The sequence below is a fragment of the Scleropages formosus genome, chromosome 14 (genome assembly GCF_900964775.1).
Source record: "Scleropages formosus chromosome 14, fSclFor1.1, whole genome shotgun sequence".
Lineage (NCBI taxonomy): Eukaryota > Metazoa > Chordata > Actinopteri > Osteoglossiformes > Osteoglossidae > Scleropages > Scleropages formosus.
The window spans coordinates 5786105-5804176 of NC_041819.1; the positions used below are offsets into that span (position 1 = coordinate 5786105).

An 18072-nucleotide genomic window follows, 5' to 3' on the forward strand; every position below is an offset into this window, starting at 1 on the left:
ACCCTTCAGTGTTTCATTTACAACAGTTTGCCTGAACACTTCAACTATCCTTTGTGGAATCATTAAGACATAATCCTACACTTGGTGCGCAGGTGTGAAGGCCATCCCTCATTTCGTTCACATCATTCTCAACATGTTGGTAAGTACAATTTCCACTATAACTGAAAAAAATGCTAGAATGTTGGGTAAGATGGTATGAAGAAAAGGTTATGCAACACATTTCCTTTTTTGTTGACCTTACGGGCAGTTATGATTATTCATCTAGGAGTGATTTCTTTCAGAATGTGAGTTTTCAGATTTTGTAAGCACTTTGTCATTGCTTTAGGTTTATGTTGATATGGGAAGTTAGATCTATATAAGAAGATAAATTGGATAAGATACAAAGGCAGTGTGAGGTTAATATCAAAACATATTGACTTGAAAGAAATAGATCTGCTCAGTAAAAGATATGTCACGAGAAGTTAAAACTTCTTTCTTCCTAGGTGACGGATTGTGCACCTCAGACAAAGGTGCTTGCAGTCCTCATCCTCTGTTGTATCTGCATGCTAACAGTTGCTAGCAAATACCCGAAAAGCCTTCCCTGTGATGTTATTGAAGAAAGGAACAAGAGCAGGGTCATGGTAGACTGTACTGAGAGGGGGCTCACACACGTTCCTAAAGAAATCCCTAGGAAGGCAACCAACTTGACCCTCACAATTAACCACATCCCCCGGGTCCAGCCAAACTCCTTCCAGGGATTGGAAAACCTCACAGAGATTGATATGCGCTGCAACTGTGTTCCCATCAAGATTGGGCCCAAGGATCGTGTGTGCTCCCAGAGTGTTACGATAGAAAATGGGACTTTTTGGGAGCTGAAAAAACTCAAGGCTCTTTATCTGGATGGGAATCAGCTCTCAAGTATCCCTAGAGGTCTCCCTCCGAGCCTCTCTCTGCTCAGCCTTGAGGTAAACCACATCCATTCCATTTTCAAGGAGAACCTCTCAGAACTGACCAGCATAGAGGTTCTTTATTTTGGGCAAAATTGCTACTACCGAAATCCTTGTAACAGATCCTACCATATTGAAGATGGAGCTTTCTTCCACCTTAAGAAGTTAACTCTGTTATCACTCAAATCCAACAATTTGTCTTACATTCCCCACAATTTACCTTCAACTTTAAAGGAATTGTATCTTTATAATAATAACATCCACATTGTAACTGAGAAAGATTTCCAAAATCTCACACAGCTGGAGATACTTGATCTAAGTGGAAACTGTCCACGTTGCCAAAATGCCCCTTTCCCATGTGATCCCTGTCCTAACTTCTCTTCTCTCAATATTGATCAATATGCCTTTCGAAGTCTGAGGAAACTAAAGATTTTGCGCCTACACAGCAACTCCCTCCAGTCTGTGCCTTCACAGTGGTTTGAAGGTATAGATGGACTAGAAGTATTAGACCTCTCAAGCAATTTTTTGGCTAAACACATAGCAGTTGCCACCTTTCCCACAAATCTACTAAGCCTGCAGGAATTGGACTTGTCCTTTAACTACGAGATGATGAAATATCCAAACTCACTCAGCCTCAGTAAGGCATTTTCCAATTTGAAATCATTGAAGGTTTTCAGGATCAAAGGGTTTGTTTTCCAGGAACTTAAACGGGAGGACCTTGACCCTTTATTTGATCTCCAGCATCTTGAAATAATAGACTTGGGTACTAACTTTATTAAAATTGCTAACCTTAACATATTGTCTGAACTTAAGAGCTTTCATATTATAAACCTTTCAGACAACAAAATATCTAGTCCTTCATCTGCCTCTGATGGTGACCATGTAGCAGTTGCTGTATCCTCGATGCTCTCACAGGTCTCTCCCATGGTAAAAACACCCCTGTATTACAATGGGGAAGTGAGAGAAATACACTATTTTCGGTATGATGAATATGCTCGCAGCTGCAAATACAGGGAAAAAGAAGCCGGTTTGCTAAATCCATTTACTAAAAAACAGTGCGGCAAATTCGGAAAAACACTGGATATCAGTCGGAACAATATATTCTACCTAGATCCCAAATTTCTTAATCTCAGTGAGCTCAGGTGCCTTAATCTTTCAGGCAATGCTATGAGCCAGACTCTGAACGGTTCTGAATTTATATACCTGACTAACCTGCAATATCTTGATTTTTCATACAATCGGCTGGACTTGCTCTATTCTACCGCATTCCAGGAACTGAGAAACTTGGTTGTTTTAGACATTAGTTATAATTATCATTATTTTGATTCTGAGGGTGTAACTCATATGCTGAATTTCACAAAAAACTTACCAAAGTTAAGGATACTCCTAATGAATCACAATAAAATTTCCACCTCTACTAACACAGAGATGGTGAGCCATTCCCTTGAGCGTCTTGAGTTTAAGGGTAACCGTCTAGATATGTTATGGAGAGATGGTGACATAAGATATGTCAATATCTTTCGCAATTTAACCTCCCTGAAAAATCTTGATATCTCCAGTAATAACTTAAACTTCATCCCTAAGGAGGTTTTTTCAGGTTTGCCGGAATTGCTCTCTGAGTTCTATTTAAGGAACAATAAACTGAAAAGCTTCAGCTGGAAATTGCTAAATAATCTGAGTAACTTGAAGGTCTTAGACCTTAGCGGGAACATGATAAAAACAGTTCCAGATGAACTTTCCAGCTGCACCAAAACTCTCGTGAAACTAATTTTACGAAGGAATGAAATATCAACGCTTAGTCAGCATTTCCTGAAGGGTGCCTTCAGCCTGAAATATCTGGACCTCAGCTTCAATCAGATTCAATATATTGCACAATCCACTTTCGGGGATGATACCGTTAGTAACCTCAGTGTTCTCCTCCTTCATGGCAACAAGTTCATGTGCACTTGCAAGGCAATTTCATTTGTCATGTGGGTTAACCATACTACAGTGAACATCCCAAGACTGGCAACTGATGTTACTTGTGCAGCACCTGGTACCCAAGCAGGCCAAAGCATCATCTTCCTGGACCTGCAGGCCTGCCAGCACAACTCACTCTCCATTATTTTGTATATCTTACTTACTTCTCTGGTCCTTGGCCTTCTCACTCTCTCTATCTCGAGCCATCTGTTCCTCTGGGATGTATGGTACATTTACCACTTCTGCATAGCCAAGCTCAATGGCTACAAGCGTCTGTCCTCTCAAAGTGCCATCTATGATGCCTTCATAGTATATGACATAAAAGACCCTGCTGTATCTGACTGGGTACTACACGAGTTAAGGGTCCACCTAGAGGAGCGAGGACAGCCTTGTTTGCAGCTGTGCCTGGAGGAGCGTGACTGGATGCCCGGCTGCCCATTAATTGAGAGCCTCTCCCAGAGCATCCAGCAAAGCACAAGGACAGCATTTGTCCTCACCAACAAGTTCCTGCAGAGTGGCACTTTCAAGACTGCTTTTTATCTGGCCCACCAGCGCCTCCTGGATGAGAAAGCGGATGTCATCATTATCATTTTCCTTGAGAAGCCCTCTCGATACTCCAAATATCTGAGACTGCGAAAAAGACTTTACAGGAAGTCAGTGCTGGAGTGGCCCACCAACCCTCAAGCACAACCTTACTTTTGGTTCCGGCTCAGGAGTGCACTGGCTGCAGAAAGTCATAAACAATACAGCCAACTTTTTCAAGAGACACTTTAGAACTGCAAATTCTGTAAGTAATAAGTATCTGGGTACAGTAACAAGACAGAAAAGGCTTGATGGAAAATAAATATGAAAAATAACATGCTTGTGTTGTACAACAGAGATGGAAGTTATACCCAGAAGGCAAGACATACATTGGAGAGACTTTCCCTCAGCATAGTGAATGAAATATGATAAAAGGAATATCTGCGATTTGTTTAATTAAAATAATATGTGTAACCAGCAACTTGAAAAAATGTTTTTTTGTATATATTTCATTATTTTTCATTATATTGTATATATTTCATCATTTATATGTAATATTATGAATTGTGAATTTCCCTGCAGGGACGATTAAAGTATTATCCTATCCTATCTGCGTAGTAATAAAATAAACAATTAAAGAGTTTATTTGAGCAACACATTTGATAAATTTTTAATGTGATGCTTTTCTATAGTAGTAATGAAAACTGTTTTAAAAAGCTATACAAATTTAACTTTTAAAAGTTGAAATGAATCAGAGTTTTGGGATATGAGTAATAATTATTTCACGTGCCCAACCTTCCCCTTGGTAGATTTAAACAACTAAAATGTGCATGGTGTGAGGAAGTACTGTTTCCACAGTCTAATTCTTTTACAATAAAAAATTGTTACACTAGCTTTTTATTTTATTTGCAGTTCACTTAACTAGAAATATTTTGTCTGTTAACTCTGCAGTTATCTTATATATTAAATTAAAGCAATCTCTGGTTCGACAATAGCATTGTAGATGTAGTTGGTTTCTAGTCATAAAAATAAATGAGCGATTACTCATTACTGCAGCACTTAAAATGAAGAAGTGAATCAAGAAAACTTCCTTACAAATAGAAGCGACACGAGTGCAGTACAAAAGCAAACGTGCCCCAGTAATTTTTTTGTTTAACACAGAGACCTGGAAGCAAATGGGAAGGAGCCCATTGAGTTTGTTGTCTTATGAAATTCTTCCGTTAGGAACACAGCATTAAAAGCCATATGTCTACTTTGGTGCAGGTGAGGGATTAGTTGGTACAGTATAAGCTCTGAGTCAGTGTAGCAGTAGCCCTACATACTTTAGCAGTCAACTTCCTCTTTCTCCTCCGACATATGGAACTGCTTGCTTTAGTGCCTGTGCATTAAAAGCAGTGAAGTTACACTACAAATACAACTTATAAAGAAGACCAGTGGTCATCGCATTAATATGGTAAGCATGAAAGATTTTATGATATAGCTTTCCGCTGTGATGATTTGTCTGCTCTTAATGTATTCATTATTTCACTGGTGACAGTTGCACTGGTGACCGTTTCAAGTTTCGCTGCCTCTTGATAGCCAACACACTTGAACGACTTCAATCTCCTCTGCTGAAAAGGTGGTAAAATTGTATGAGATTAATTATAGTTTAGGTTGAAGATATAAGCATAATTTATGTTGGATTGTTGGGAAACTGTGTTTTAGTCTATGTTTATGATCAAGTGTCATCTACATAAGTGTCAGACCATTAAAAATAGTTTTAATGATTTCAAATATTCGCTTACAATAATAAATGTGTGCTATATAAATGTAGTATATATAATATTTACAATACAGATTTTGTTGTATGCTCTGTGTTTGGGTATGGGTTTGAACAAAGTTGAGTCTGTCTCAAAAGCTGAATATTATCCTTATGTCCTTTCCCTGGTGTGCTCCAGTTTCCTGCCACAGTCCAAAGATGTATCTTAGGTCAATCTGTGATTCTAAATTTCCCTTCTGTGTGTCTGTGTGTTTGAATGAGTTTGTCAGATTGCTCTGCAGTGGACTGGCATCCATGAAAAGCTGTACTGTCCTTCATGCCCTATACTTCAGGAATTGTCTCCAGACAACCACAACATTGCAGTGGAAAGGTGGTTAATGATAACGATGGATAGATAGATGGATGGATGGAATCCAAATTGTATATGTTAATTTGTTTATATAGTGTACAAAAGTTTATACCATTAGGCAATTACCAAAAATGGCAACTACTGTCAGACTGTGTGATAAAATCTTTAGTGACTACAATAACTATTGTTTTTGCAGGCTCCTTTCAGCTGCTGGCTCAGGCTGTGGCTAATTTACTGCAGTGTCTCACTGCTTGAGCCTGTGAGGTACAGCTGGATTCCAAGGACAAATCCTTGTGATATAACAGCAAAAAACGGCAGCATTGTCTTTCATTGTGAGAAACGTGGCCTGCAAGAGGTCCCCGTCGGGATCACGGATAATGCCACCGAGCTTCAACTCGAGGAAAACAAAATCACCAACATTTCCAAGAAAGCCTTCTGTGGCTTAAGCAAGTTGAAAACCCTCAATCTCAACTGGGTTAATAAACATGAAGAAGTGTCCATTGCAGAGGGTGCTTTCTTTAATTTGACAGGTTTACAAGCGCTAAAACTTGATGGTAATTGGCTTGAAGATGTACCAGCAAAGCTCCCACCCGGACTGAAAGTGCTGTATCTACAAAACAACAGGATAAGGTCAATCAGAAAGGAAAGCTTCTCAGCGGTAGAAAACATCACACAAATCTATCTGACAAAGAACTGTTACTATTGGATGCCTTGTAACAGAACTTTTCAAATTGACAATGACAGCTTCTTGGCTTTGACTCACTTGCAAGTTCTGAGTTTGTCATACAATAATTTAACTCATGTCCCAAAAAGACTACCACACTCAATAGAATCGTTGTTCTTGGATTCTAATAAAATACAGCAAATTGCTGAAGAAGATTTTGAGGGCCTGACTAATCTTAGAATTCTTGACCTGCAGGGCAACTGTCCAAGATGTAACAATGCTCCTTATCCATGCACCCCATGTCCCAATAAATCCATTAAGATTCACCCCCGCACCTTCACCAAACTGGTCAGATTAGAGCAGTTGCATCTTGCAGGAAACTCCCTTTCTGTACTGAATAGTTGTTGGTTTGAAACTTTGACAAATCTGAAATCCCTTTTTCTCTCATTCAATTTCTTAATGGATGCTATAGCTGATGGCAGTTTTTTGAGCCACCTCCCACATCTTGAGAAGCTCGATCTGTCCTATAACTATGCCCTGCAGAAGTACCCTGAAACACTTAACCTTTCAAGCAGTTTTTCCAAACTGGTTTCCCTTAAGTATCTGCATATAGAAGGTTATGTTTTTAAGGAAATCAAATCTTTCACCTTGGCTCCTCTTTATAACCTCACAAACTTGACTGTTTTAAACTTAGGGACAAATTTCATTGTTAATGCAAAGCCTTCTGTGTTTGAGAAATTTCCCCATTTGAAACTTATATATCTTTCGGAGAATAGGCTTTATCCTGTACCAAAAAATGGTGAATTAACACAGTGGACTGGGAGCCATTCCCTTTCCCGTGTCCACATTCCCATGTCCAAGCAAGCACCAGTGATGTACCAGTCAACCACCGGAGACTTCGATTTTTCCATAGGCCACTTCCTTGTCAAACGCAAATGCTTTAATGAGGGTCGTGTGCTGGATCTCAGCTCCAACAATATATTTTTCATTTCACCACACCAGTTTGAAGGCTTTGGGAACATTTCCTGCCTCAACCTTTCAAATAATGGCTTTGCATCTGCTTTGAACGGAACTGATTTCAAAGCATTACCATACCTGAAGTATCTGGATCTCTCCAGTAACAAGATAGACTTGGCCTATGACAATGCCTTTAAGGAATTGAAGCATCTGGAAGTTTTGGACCTCAGCTACAATTCCCATTATTTTCGTGTGTCTGGCGTGACGCACAACTTAAACTTCCTACCAAACCTCCCTGAATTAAAAGTACTCAATTTGAGCCATAACGACATCTTCACTTTAACGAGCAAGACAATGAACAGCACTTCTCTTCGGGAGTTAATGTTTCAGAACAATAACCTCAAAAAATTATGGAAAGACAAAGATCATACATATTTTGAAATTTTCAGATACCTTGTTAACTTGACACATCTTGACATATCTTACAATGAAATTGAAAAGATACCTTTGATGGTCTATAAAAATTTACCACAGTCATTAGTTAAACTAAGTATAAGCCATAATGCTCTCAGAACATTTGAGTGGAATGAACTGACTCTGTTTCAAAATCTTCAGGTTCTGGATCTTAGCCATAATTTTTTGACCTATGTACATGGAAATTTTTCTGCCATCACCCATAGTCTTACCGTACTTAAACTATGCAATAATAAAATAGCACAGCTGTCCGATGGTTTTCTAAAAGATGCAAAAAGCCTTACCACACTTAATCTCGGTAGCAATAAACTAAGCATTATTAATCAGTCCACTTTCCAGTCTGGATCAGAAAACTACTTGGAGAAGTTATTCCTACAAAATAATCCATTCCGTTGCACCTGTGATATTTTTGAGTTTATCCTTTGGTTAAACAAAAATGATGTTGATATTCCTTACCTTGCTACGGAAGTCTTGTGTAAAATTCCACAGGAGTTGAAAGGCAAAGGTGTGATCCACTTTGACATTGAACAGTGTGTAAATAATAGTGTGGCATTCCTGATTTACTTCTTTACTGCCAGCTATGTGGTCTGCTTTACGGTCATAGCTATCATGACTCATTTGTTTTACTGGGATGCATCCTACATGCTTCACTACTGGAGAGCAAAGTTAAAGGGCTATCATCATCTTAAATCACAAGAGAATATCTACGATGCCTTTGTAACATATGATACCAAAGACCCACTTGTCTCAGACTGGGTTCATAACCACCTCCGAGTTCAGCTGGAGGAATGCGGAGAGAGTGCTCTGCCCATTTGTCTGGAAGAGCGAGACTGGACCCCTGGGACCGCCTTCATTGATAGCCTCTCCCAGAGCATCAGGCAGAGCCGCAAAACTGTGTTCGTGCTGACTGAGGCCTATGTCCAGAGTGGGATATTCAAGATGGCCGTCTACCTGGCCCACCAGAGGCTGCTGGACGACAACATTGACGTGATTGTCCTGCTGCTCCTGGAGCCCGTGCTACAGCATTCACTGTTCCTCCGGCTACGCAAGCGACTGTGCGGGCGAAGTGTACTGGAATGGCCCAAGAACCCATCGGCAGAGCACTGGTTCTGGCAGAGCCTGAGAAACACCATCATCATGGACAACCAGGCAATGTACACTAAGCTATATGCCAGATACTTCATCACTAAATAGGAGGTAAGCCCTGGTGCTGCCAGAGTTGCTGCCTGTGGAGCCCAGACCTTGCCCATAATCTCACAGTAGGATGGAAACCAGAGCATCCTTCATGTTCAGTTTGGTCATTTAAAACCGCTGCAGTGTTATAGCTAGACATGAGCAACGTGTTCTCCTTTATTTAACATTTAGCAGCTCAGTCAGTTGCTTATTAGCTTCAAAGAGTTCGGCATTTCATATTTAGATTTTTTTTGTTAGATTCTATTATGTAATAAGTATACAGTGCTGCAGTGTAATAGAAAAAAGAAGCTTTTTTGTTACTACTGAAAATTTTCCTTTTTTACTACATATTGCATTATTGTTCTGTCTGTTTCACTCCTGACACAATGTTTCAATAAACTTGTATTCATTCAGAATGATGCCTCTTCTCTTGCAGGTATGGTTATCTTAAGTAGCATAAGACATTAAATACAATCTTACAAATCCACCAGTCAATAAACCTTTGAACACATGATATAGTTTAGATGAACTGCCACGTGAAGGACAAACTGGTGACCAGCCACTGGGCACTTGATATTAGGGATGCAATTAAAACATAAAGTCGTAAAAGCAAACACAATTACTGGAAAAAGTCTGCACTGCAAGCATATGAGTTGTATAACCTGAGAATGGGATGATTAATTCTTTTGGCTTTTCAGCACTTTCTTCATAATAATCGGTTTACTCTCACATGGCTATCAATGTTTCAGGTAAACTGACAAAAATAGTTAACAGTACACTGCAAAGATATTTTCAGTACAGTCTTGCAATCTATGCTTTTTTAAAAATATACATCTTGGAGTGAATACAGCGTTGGAGGACACAAACACATGAGTATCATAAAGTGGGTAATCTAGGATTAGCAAACGTGTAAATGACACTCTGAGGTTACCTACAATGTTCTGTTTATTAAAAAATTAGCTGCTTCCTCTTTACACATTGTATTCCCATATTAGCGTGTGAGAAATGTGCCTGCCAAGCATGTGCTTCCTCACACAGCTTAAAACCCCAGAATCTGCGTTTTTTGGTTCCTCTTGATAAACTTGCCAAAAGTCTCTGAAGTTACTTTAGCTCTTGACAATTTCCTCACAAAACGAATAGCTCTCTTGCATTAAATGGAAAATAGGATTAAAACAGAGTGAGGTCAATGCAATATCTAATTACTTATAGTTATGAGTATGCGTGTGTTACAATATAATCCTGCTTTAGTGTGTGTAGGGTAGAGACTGGATGGAGGCGACAAGGGTCCGAGGAGTTACCACTGAATATGCCTATGAGCTCCCAGCGCCTCCGCTGACCAGGTGCATCTAGTGTATATTTACATTTCAAAGCATGTTGTCAATTAAAAGCACATTTTATTGAAAGTTAGGTGCATGTAAGTGCTCTTATAATTCTTCAGTGCTTTTCTAAGAGGGAAGTCCATGAAAGTGCCTGAAGCAGAAGCTGGAGGGGTATGATGGGATACTGAGGTTTCATTTCTGTTGTATTTACATATATCTGTCAACATATATATTCAATGAATTTGTGATTAAAAAACTTTTTTGTTTTACATTGTACTGTGACGGTGTCTGGATTACGCTGCAAACTGCGTGGCACTGATCATAATTTAACGGCACTGGAGACGAAGTTGCCTTGGCCACGCGTCAGCGCCGTAACTCATGTCAAGTGTCCTCTGTGGAAGCGCATAGCTCTGTGTTTGGTGAATGATGTGTGAAAAGCGAGAACATCTGAGTCACGAGGCAGACAGGAGGTGGGTCAGCTTTTGGAAAGTGGGCCTCACTGTGAACCTCAGAAGGACAGGGACAACACTCTGCTGCGGGTGAGGAATAGCTATCTGTCATTGCAAACTTTGATGAATCGCAACAATGTTTGGTTCAGAGACAAGAAAAACGTTTTGTCAGCTTGAGAAAAAACCCTGATCTGTTTCAGTATTGACACCATCCATTGTGCACTTTGCCCTGTATGGACAAATGATCTGTGATGACTGGTATACCTCCCCCAACCCCTCCCCCCCCAACTCCGCCCCCTTGAATCACCCCTAGTGATTCCATGATAAGATAGAGACTCCGGCAACCCTGACAAGGAGCTGGATCAGGAAAGGAAAAATTATGTTTTTTTGAAGATTACTGTCACATCCCACTTGTGGAAGGGCACCCCTGAGGAGGTGAAATGGTATATGCAAATCAGGTCGTATGCAAAATTTTGTAATTAACATGAGGGAATGATGGGTAATATAAGCAATTGTGCAACCACTGACAGGGAAGTCTCTCATGGACATTTCAAGTATTTCAAAGGAGTATGTTCTGCAGGTATAAAGTTTCCTCCTATTGTAAGGTCGCATCTAGGTCTTTTGGCTTAGCTCGAAGTGTTCCGTAGACTATAATTAATATATCCTTAAGTGTTTTTGTTGCAGCTTCTTCCAATAAATGTTTAGTTATGTCTTTTTGCTTCACTCACAGGGCCCGAAACTGTGCTTTTTGCATTATTTTAAATGGCTACAGTTATATTTAAGAATTCACGGGGTGTTTTTATTTCCTTATTTTTGCACATTACACAAAAGAATGTAAAGACGCAAACATCCAGTGCCACGCGTAACAACACACTGTCCACACCAGCGGTAACTGCTCACTTCCGCGTTCAACCACAAGATGGCGTCATTGACATAGTTCTGAAACACCGAGCACACACAGTTACGTGTTTACAGATTACTTGAAATAGCTGAAATCTTGGATATATGTGAATATTTTGATGGGATATTTGTTAATATACACATATATTTTGTCTTATACAATAAAAGCTGAACTAGTCCCTTTTAGGGTGTAGTGTGGTGTGACGTCACGACGCTCATTTGCATATAACGGAGTATATGTTTCTTGCGCGCGTCACTCCGCGCCAGTTCGCTGCTGCACGAGGTTGCTTAGTTCTTGAGACGTCTAACAACTCTGGTGAGTGACAAAGGGCATTTCTTCACATCTTCTATTTTTAATTAAATGCCAATTTGTTGTGCATAGCATAGAAACACAGAAACTTTCTCTGCCAGGAGCGGAGGAATGGATTTGCCTATTTCAAATATCGAGTTCATAGTATAGTTTGATGTAACAAAAAAAAAATAATACAATAGTATTTTATTTTAGTTGCCATCGCATCGTATCTGTGGTGCAGCGTGGAATATTAACCTGCACGATCAGTTCGAGAAGGGCTTGGTGTAGTTTCTGTGGAGGTCTTCAGAACCCCTGGGTCCTTCCCCGTACTGCGGCCGGGATAAAAAAAAAAAGCCCGTTTTTCAGGGTCGCGTCGCCTCTCTCTCTCTCTCTCTCTCTCTCTCTCTCTCTCTCTCTCTCTCTCTCTCTCTCTCTCTCTCTCTCTCTCTCTCTCTCTCTCTCTCTGTGTGTGTGAGAGGGAGAGAAAGACAGATTGTGACTGTGTAAGAGAGATGATGCTCGACAGGGCGGTGGCTCCTTCTGCTGCAGCCGCGCTTTTTTGTTGGCGCGGAACAATAAACGGTCTCCGAGTCCCTCGAAGCAGCCAGATTCTACTTTTCGCTCCATACACCTGAAAAGATGACGTGCGTCGCGAGACAATGAATGGCAGTGCCGCATTGCCAGCATGAGCATGGCTCAAATGTGGAGATGTAGCGTTTCGGTGCGGTTCCCCATGTTCCCCGGCTTATTTAACTGGTGTGAATTGGGGAACTGGGAACCTGACCAGGTCCGTCAGCTCTCACTCAATCACTGACACCAGGCTTCTGATCCCCTTTTCTTCCAAACCTGACATCTGGCAACGTGTGGGTGACTTGATCTTACGTGGAAATGCTCTTGTTCTCATTGCCTCCAGACAGCCTACAATCATGTCTGACAAACCCAACCTGGAGGAGGTCACCAGCTTTGACAAGAGCAAGCTGAAGAAGACTGAGACCCAGGAGAAAAATCCTTTGCCTTCGAAAGAAAGTAAGAGTGCAGCAAAAAAAAGTGAAGATGTTAAAATGACAGGTTTCCAAATTGCACACGTAGCAGTTCTAATTTAGATGCGCCTGAAGCATACCCACTTTACTGTCTTTGAATGAAACTGTAAAATGTTTGCTAATTTTTGCATGGAAATATGCTTTTTTGGAGACCTGATGCACTTGGTTCTCCCTGTCTTTGTCTGTCTTGTGTGTGCAGCAATCGAACAGGAGAAGCAGGCAGGCTCTTCATGAAGGCCGAGCGGCTGCCACCACGCACTGTACATTCCACAACCATTGCCTTCTTTCTCCTTCACTCCTTTTAAGCTGTATTACTCTGTAACCCAAACCTAAGTTGCATTGTGATTGGACGAAAGCAGATGACTGTGCAGCACCTCCGCCCATCCCCCCCCCCCCCCCATCAGTTTTTTTAAAAAAAAAGACCTTCCTCATTCCCTCCCAGAATCCTAGCAACAACAAAAGAAAACTACTGACTGGCAATGTGTGTCAGACCTGTTATTCATCCCTGTGTCCCGGTGCTCTCCGTTCCCTCCCGTCTGCTCCCAACTCCCACTTCCGCATGGCACCGCGGGAAGAAACGGGGCGCGTGACCAACCGCTGCCGGGACCCACGCTCTCCACACCAGAGCCGAGCGTGGCTGTAGGCGACGTGTGAAATGCTTTCAAATCGAGTGGCATTTTTTAATTATTATTATTTCAATTCTTGGAATGCACAACAATTTGTTTTTATATGCAAATAAAGTTTTAAAACCTGTGATTTGTTGTGGGATCGTCATGGAATTTAATTTTCCTAGACACAAGAAGTCATGCAGGTAAAGTTACTGATTCTTTAAGGACTAGAGCAGCACAAAGAGATAGTGCATTAAAATGTATATTTGCTTGCAGCCTTATGGGATTTTTAGCATCCAAACACTGAAATTTACCTGTACTGTGTTGCATAAGATGCATTAATATTTCATCTTCCCTGGATTGGTGTCCTGTCCAGGGTGTTCCCCATGTGGTGTTGCACTCCATGTTTCTGGGTCAGCTCTTGCAAAACTGGCCTTGACTTGGTTAAAATGTTAAGTTACGTATTTCACATACATCTTTTTCTAGTTCTGCTTTGATGCATGCAGTTTGTTTCTTCAGTGGGAATTAAATTGCTTATTTTTCCAAGTTTGATTGCCTGTTCTCTGGATAGAATTGGCGACACTTCGAGATTCACTGGAGCCATTGAGCTCATGTCCTATCATGCCATTTCCCTTTCAGCTTCAATGAAGAAGCAGTGAGACAAGTCTCAGTGACTGTCATGAGAAGCTGGTACGAGTCACTGTGGAGGAAATCTGGTCATCCGACACTTGTTCACTCTGTGTCCACACTACCTCTCTTAAGTGGATGAGAATATGGATCCCTGGTGTGTGTCAGGCTCTTGCCACCATGCCAGATGACCTAGAAAAGCAGCCAGGTCCAGCTTAGCATGGCACACTTCTTGAGACAATATGGTCCTTTTTTACCAGGATGGTAGGTTGCAAAAGTAGCTATGGTCACAGAGGGTCTCTAAAAGGGAAGTCTTTGTTACAGGTGAGCTGTGCGACCAGTTCACTTCCTGTTCTGTTTCTGTGTCCCTCCTGTGCTCATTTAGACACGGAAACTCTCCACCTCGTCTTTGTTACCGTTACCGATCACTATTAGGACTCTAACGGTCTCTGGAAAAGTTATTGATTGGAAAGTCTCAAGCGTTTATACCACACTGCTGCTCTTTGCAAAATGGAACCATAGTCATTCACTCCATTTGCAGCCTTCTTAAGATGTTATTGCCTTAGAAACACAGCAATTAATATAATTACCATTCCATTCACCGACTGTCTTCATAAGCGGTTAATGAGCCGAAAGATATTTGTTGTGTTAAATCAATACTTAAACACATTCCGCACCATTATGTATTTTTTTCTTGCCTGGAAGAGATGACTAATTTTAGTCATTATAGCACGAAGATGCAGTATTTCTAGGAGCAATTGGCTTTGCAATGTTCCTGAGATTAGCGTGATTTCTAACTGGTCCTGAGTTCTGTGTTCACCGAATATGATCTGCAGGAAGTGCAGGAAACATCTGAATTTTCCGAGTCATAAGAATACGAAACTGCTCATGGATTTTTAAGAGTAGAGACATGTACACGTTCGCTTACGGTATGTGACACATATAGAATGTCTATATGTGATGTCAATATCAGTATAACTAACACTGATATAATGGTACATGTTAGGATAAGTGGATTCCTCGTAATCTGGTTACTCTTAGTAACACGTTAATCTGCTCAATGGCCATTGCATTTGCCAGTACCTTAGCGCTGTAAAACCTACTACAGTGGCCTCATTCTGCAATTCATACTACTGTACATGGGCTTCTCTTGCTGTACATCAGGCCAGAACTGAGGTCTTATCCTTTATTCACTAAATCTCTGTTCAATAAACATTCCCGCAAACACGCACATTATCGAAAACAAGCATCACTTCAGAGAAAATTTTATTCCCTCAAATTTTCCTTGGGAATCTGCATTTTGAAACCACGGAAGTCTCATTGGATTACGATTTATCCAACGGCTATGAACAAAACAGCCATGACTTTGGGTTAGTCCAAGGTGAAGTTTCTTTCATATTGTAGGTGCACTTCTTTATTGAAATTCATGTATATTACAGCATTTCTCTAGTGCATCCAAAAGAAACATCTCTGTCTAGAGGCATCTGTGTGACAGCTGTTGGTTAATTCTCTCCAATATTCAATCTGTAATTCATATTCATGTGTACAATTCAAAGACATGACCTGTTTATAGCTTTACAGATAAGGGGCTAATCATGTGTCTTATTGAGACAGTTTCCCTAACCCTTAAGATATGTTTAACGTTGTGTTTTTCAGCATGAAAAAAGCAATCGCCTGACATGTCAGTACTTCCTCTGTTTCCTTTTTCTCAGACTACTGATCAGATGAATTGGATTTATGCTACAATTTCATGCAGTGGCAGATGTTATGATTTGTGTTACGAGTGATCCTGATCCTCAGACAGTAGCTTTGGGTCTTTGGTCCACCTCTTTTCCCAGTAACTTTAGCTCAAGTTAAGATATTTTTGTAACATCATTTAGAAATAAACCAAGAAAGTGATTGCAAATACCTCCAACAGTTCATCTCAAAAATCAGCTTGATTCCTGTTGGTATGTGACATATGACCAAAAGTTCCCTGAAAAAACTTTGCCATGTGGTACACCGCTGTAAAGCACAGCGCGGAATAGAACTGTTGCTGTACGTGTCCCACATACGGAACATGCACCGACATCCTATTGGACTTTGTTCACTGCTTCCAGAATTTTCCCCGGCAGCTGCCCCTGCAAGGCTTCCTTCCTGTCGGAGGCACACGGACATTGTTTGCAGCTCTCTCTGGGGAGGCTACCAGCTGGAACAAAGCCCACTCAGATGATCAGCTGACCAAGACACTGCCCACCTTCTCCCCCAGCTACCCCATGACCCCTCCCTTTCAGACAGTAATAACAATCCTTCCTGCTGGGGGTTCCAAAAGAGGCTGGTGCTGACCTGCCACTTCGTATGTACATTGTGTTCACACTGCCGAAGCTCTTACAGTCACCTACCTTTCCATACTAGGGTCCCCTCCAGCCTTGCACCCTGTGTTGCTGAGTTAGGCTCTGGCTCGGGACATTTGGTTGTAGACATTGTGTGTGTGTGTGTGTGTGTGTGTGTGTGTGTGTGTGTGGTTATGTAAAAATGCCTGTCTGCACAATATTTCTTACATTCTCCCTGACTAACATTTAATTAAACCTACATTTAAACGCAGAAATCACAAAGAAAACATTAGAAATATCTAAATAAAGACCAAGTTCACTTACAACTGTTCAACTAATAATAATACCAATTATCTCCACCCTTGAGGAAAATCCATTTTGTTAAATCCTTAATAGAAGAAGATTCTCAGTGAGAATTTAAAAAAAAAAGAATCTAAACATCATGAGTCATTTAGATACATTTGTTTACAGTTATTATTTCTATCTTTTAAATGATCCATTTTTTTCAGGCCAGTAAAGCTTCAGTTACAGACCCAGATTTAACTTCAGATCTTGACAGTTGATGATGCAGTGCAGTGAAGATGTCAGAGTAGGATGCTGAGAAGGAGCACACCTTTCTGTGACCTTGTGATCCTTGAATAACAGCATTACAGTCTCAAAAGAGCGTTCGACACTCACAGTCTCAGAGGTGACTTGCTAGCACAGTCCTGAGGTCACAAGGCCCAATTCGCTGCATCGTAGCTGTGAAACAGAGCAGGTCTTCCCCGTTCACATCAGACGGGTGGAGGTGTCCAACACGATTCCTCCATGTGTCTGGACAGACAGCCACTCCAGCACTACTTTGAGCAGACATCTGAACCACCTCTGCTGTAAAGTGTAATTGGAGGTGACGGACACAGGCGAGCGGGCTCTGGGTCATCGGCTTTAATGTGTGGACAATGCCACCGTCCATTCAGAGAGCAGGGGAAGAGGCAGAGCTACGACATAAAGCCAAGATTTATATAGGTTACTACTGACTTGTGCTTAATCTTATAGAAGCTCATTTGGCTTCAGCAGTTACCAACTCATACGGTTCAGTTTGGCATACTGTCTCTTTGTCTCAGCATTTGAGTTTATTCAAATAAAGAAATAAATCATCCACATGGACAAGCAGGTTTTCTGTAGATGCATAAGGGAATATTGCTACTGAAAAGATGCAAAAATATTTACCAATATTTTGCACGTACAAATAAAACCGATATTTGCTTCTTGCTGAGCAATGAAGCAGCTGCCGTGAATATGAGCTCATTATATTGAAAATAAGTTCGTTCTTTCATGGTTTTGCATTGACAAATATAACTGCAGCTATTGTTTCCATGGCAACCTGTCAGCACGTTGACTTTAACCTGAGCATATTAAGAGGAGCTGGTTGACACTTCTGTAGTTATTTTCCTGGCTTTCTTTGCTTAGATCACACCATCATCTCAGAACGCTTCCCTCAGCCATGCATGAGTTTGTGTGTCATTTGTGCACCTGGGTTCATTTGGTAAGTGTCAGTAAAGGCTGTAATCAGGGCATGGAACTGTATACTTAAGTACCTGGCATTGCAATGTGAAGCAAATGACCCACCACTGCGACTGCAAGTCTACAATGTTTTCGTCAGAAACATCACAGATCAGCTAAGCCTGCAGCTAATTATGACCAAGAGTAACTGAGATAATAGAAACTCCTATTGAAACAGAGTTAAAGAGGAGCTAAGAGAC

At 40.9% G+C, this 18072-nt stretch overlaps 2 protein-coding genes across 2 annotated transcripts; both read left to right on the forward strand.

Moving 5' to 3' along the window:
• Window positions 1-133: 133 nt before the first annotated feature.
• LOC108920458 (toll-like receptor 7) lies at window positions 134-3659 on the forward strand. Its single transcript, XM_029258147.1, has 2 exons — window positions 134-139; window positions 483-3659. Exons 1-2 carry the CDS (start codon window positions 134-136, stop codon window positions 3657-3659), a joined length of 3183 nt encoding a protein of 1060 aa, XP_029113980.1.
• An 8031-nt stretch (window positions 3660-11690) lies between these two features.
• On the forward strand, window positions 11691-13181 carry LOC108920507 (thymosin beta-11-like). The gene is made up of 3 exons (XM_018729288.2): window positions 11691-11767; window positions 12657-12769; window positions 12983-13181. The coding sequence occupies exons 2-3, from the start codon at window positions 12670-12672 to the stop codon at window positions 13015-13017; spliced, it is 135 nt and encodes a 44-aa protein (XP_018584804.1). The 5' UTR covers window positions 11691-11767; window positions 12657-12669; the 3' UTR covers window positions 13018-13181.
• Window positions 13182-18072: the final 4891 nt, after the last annotated feature.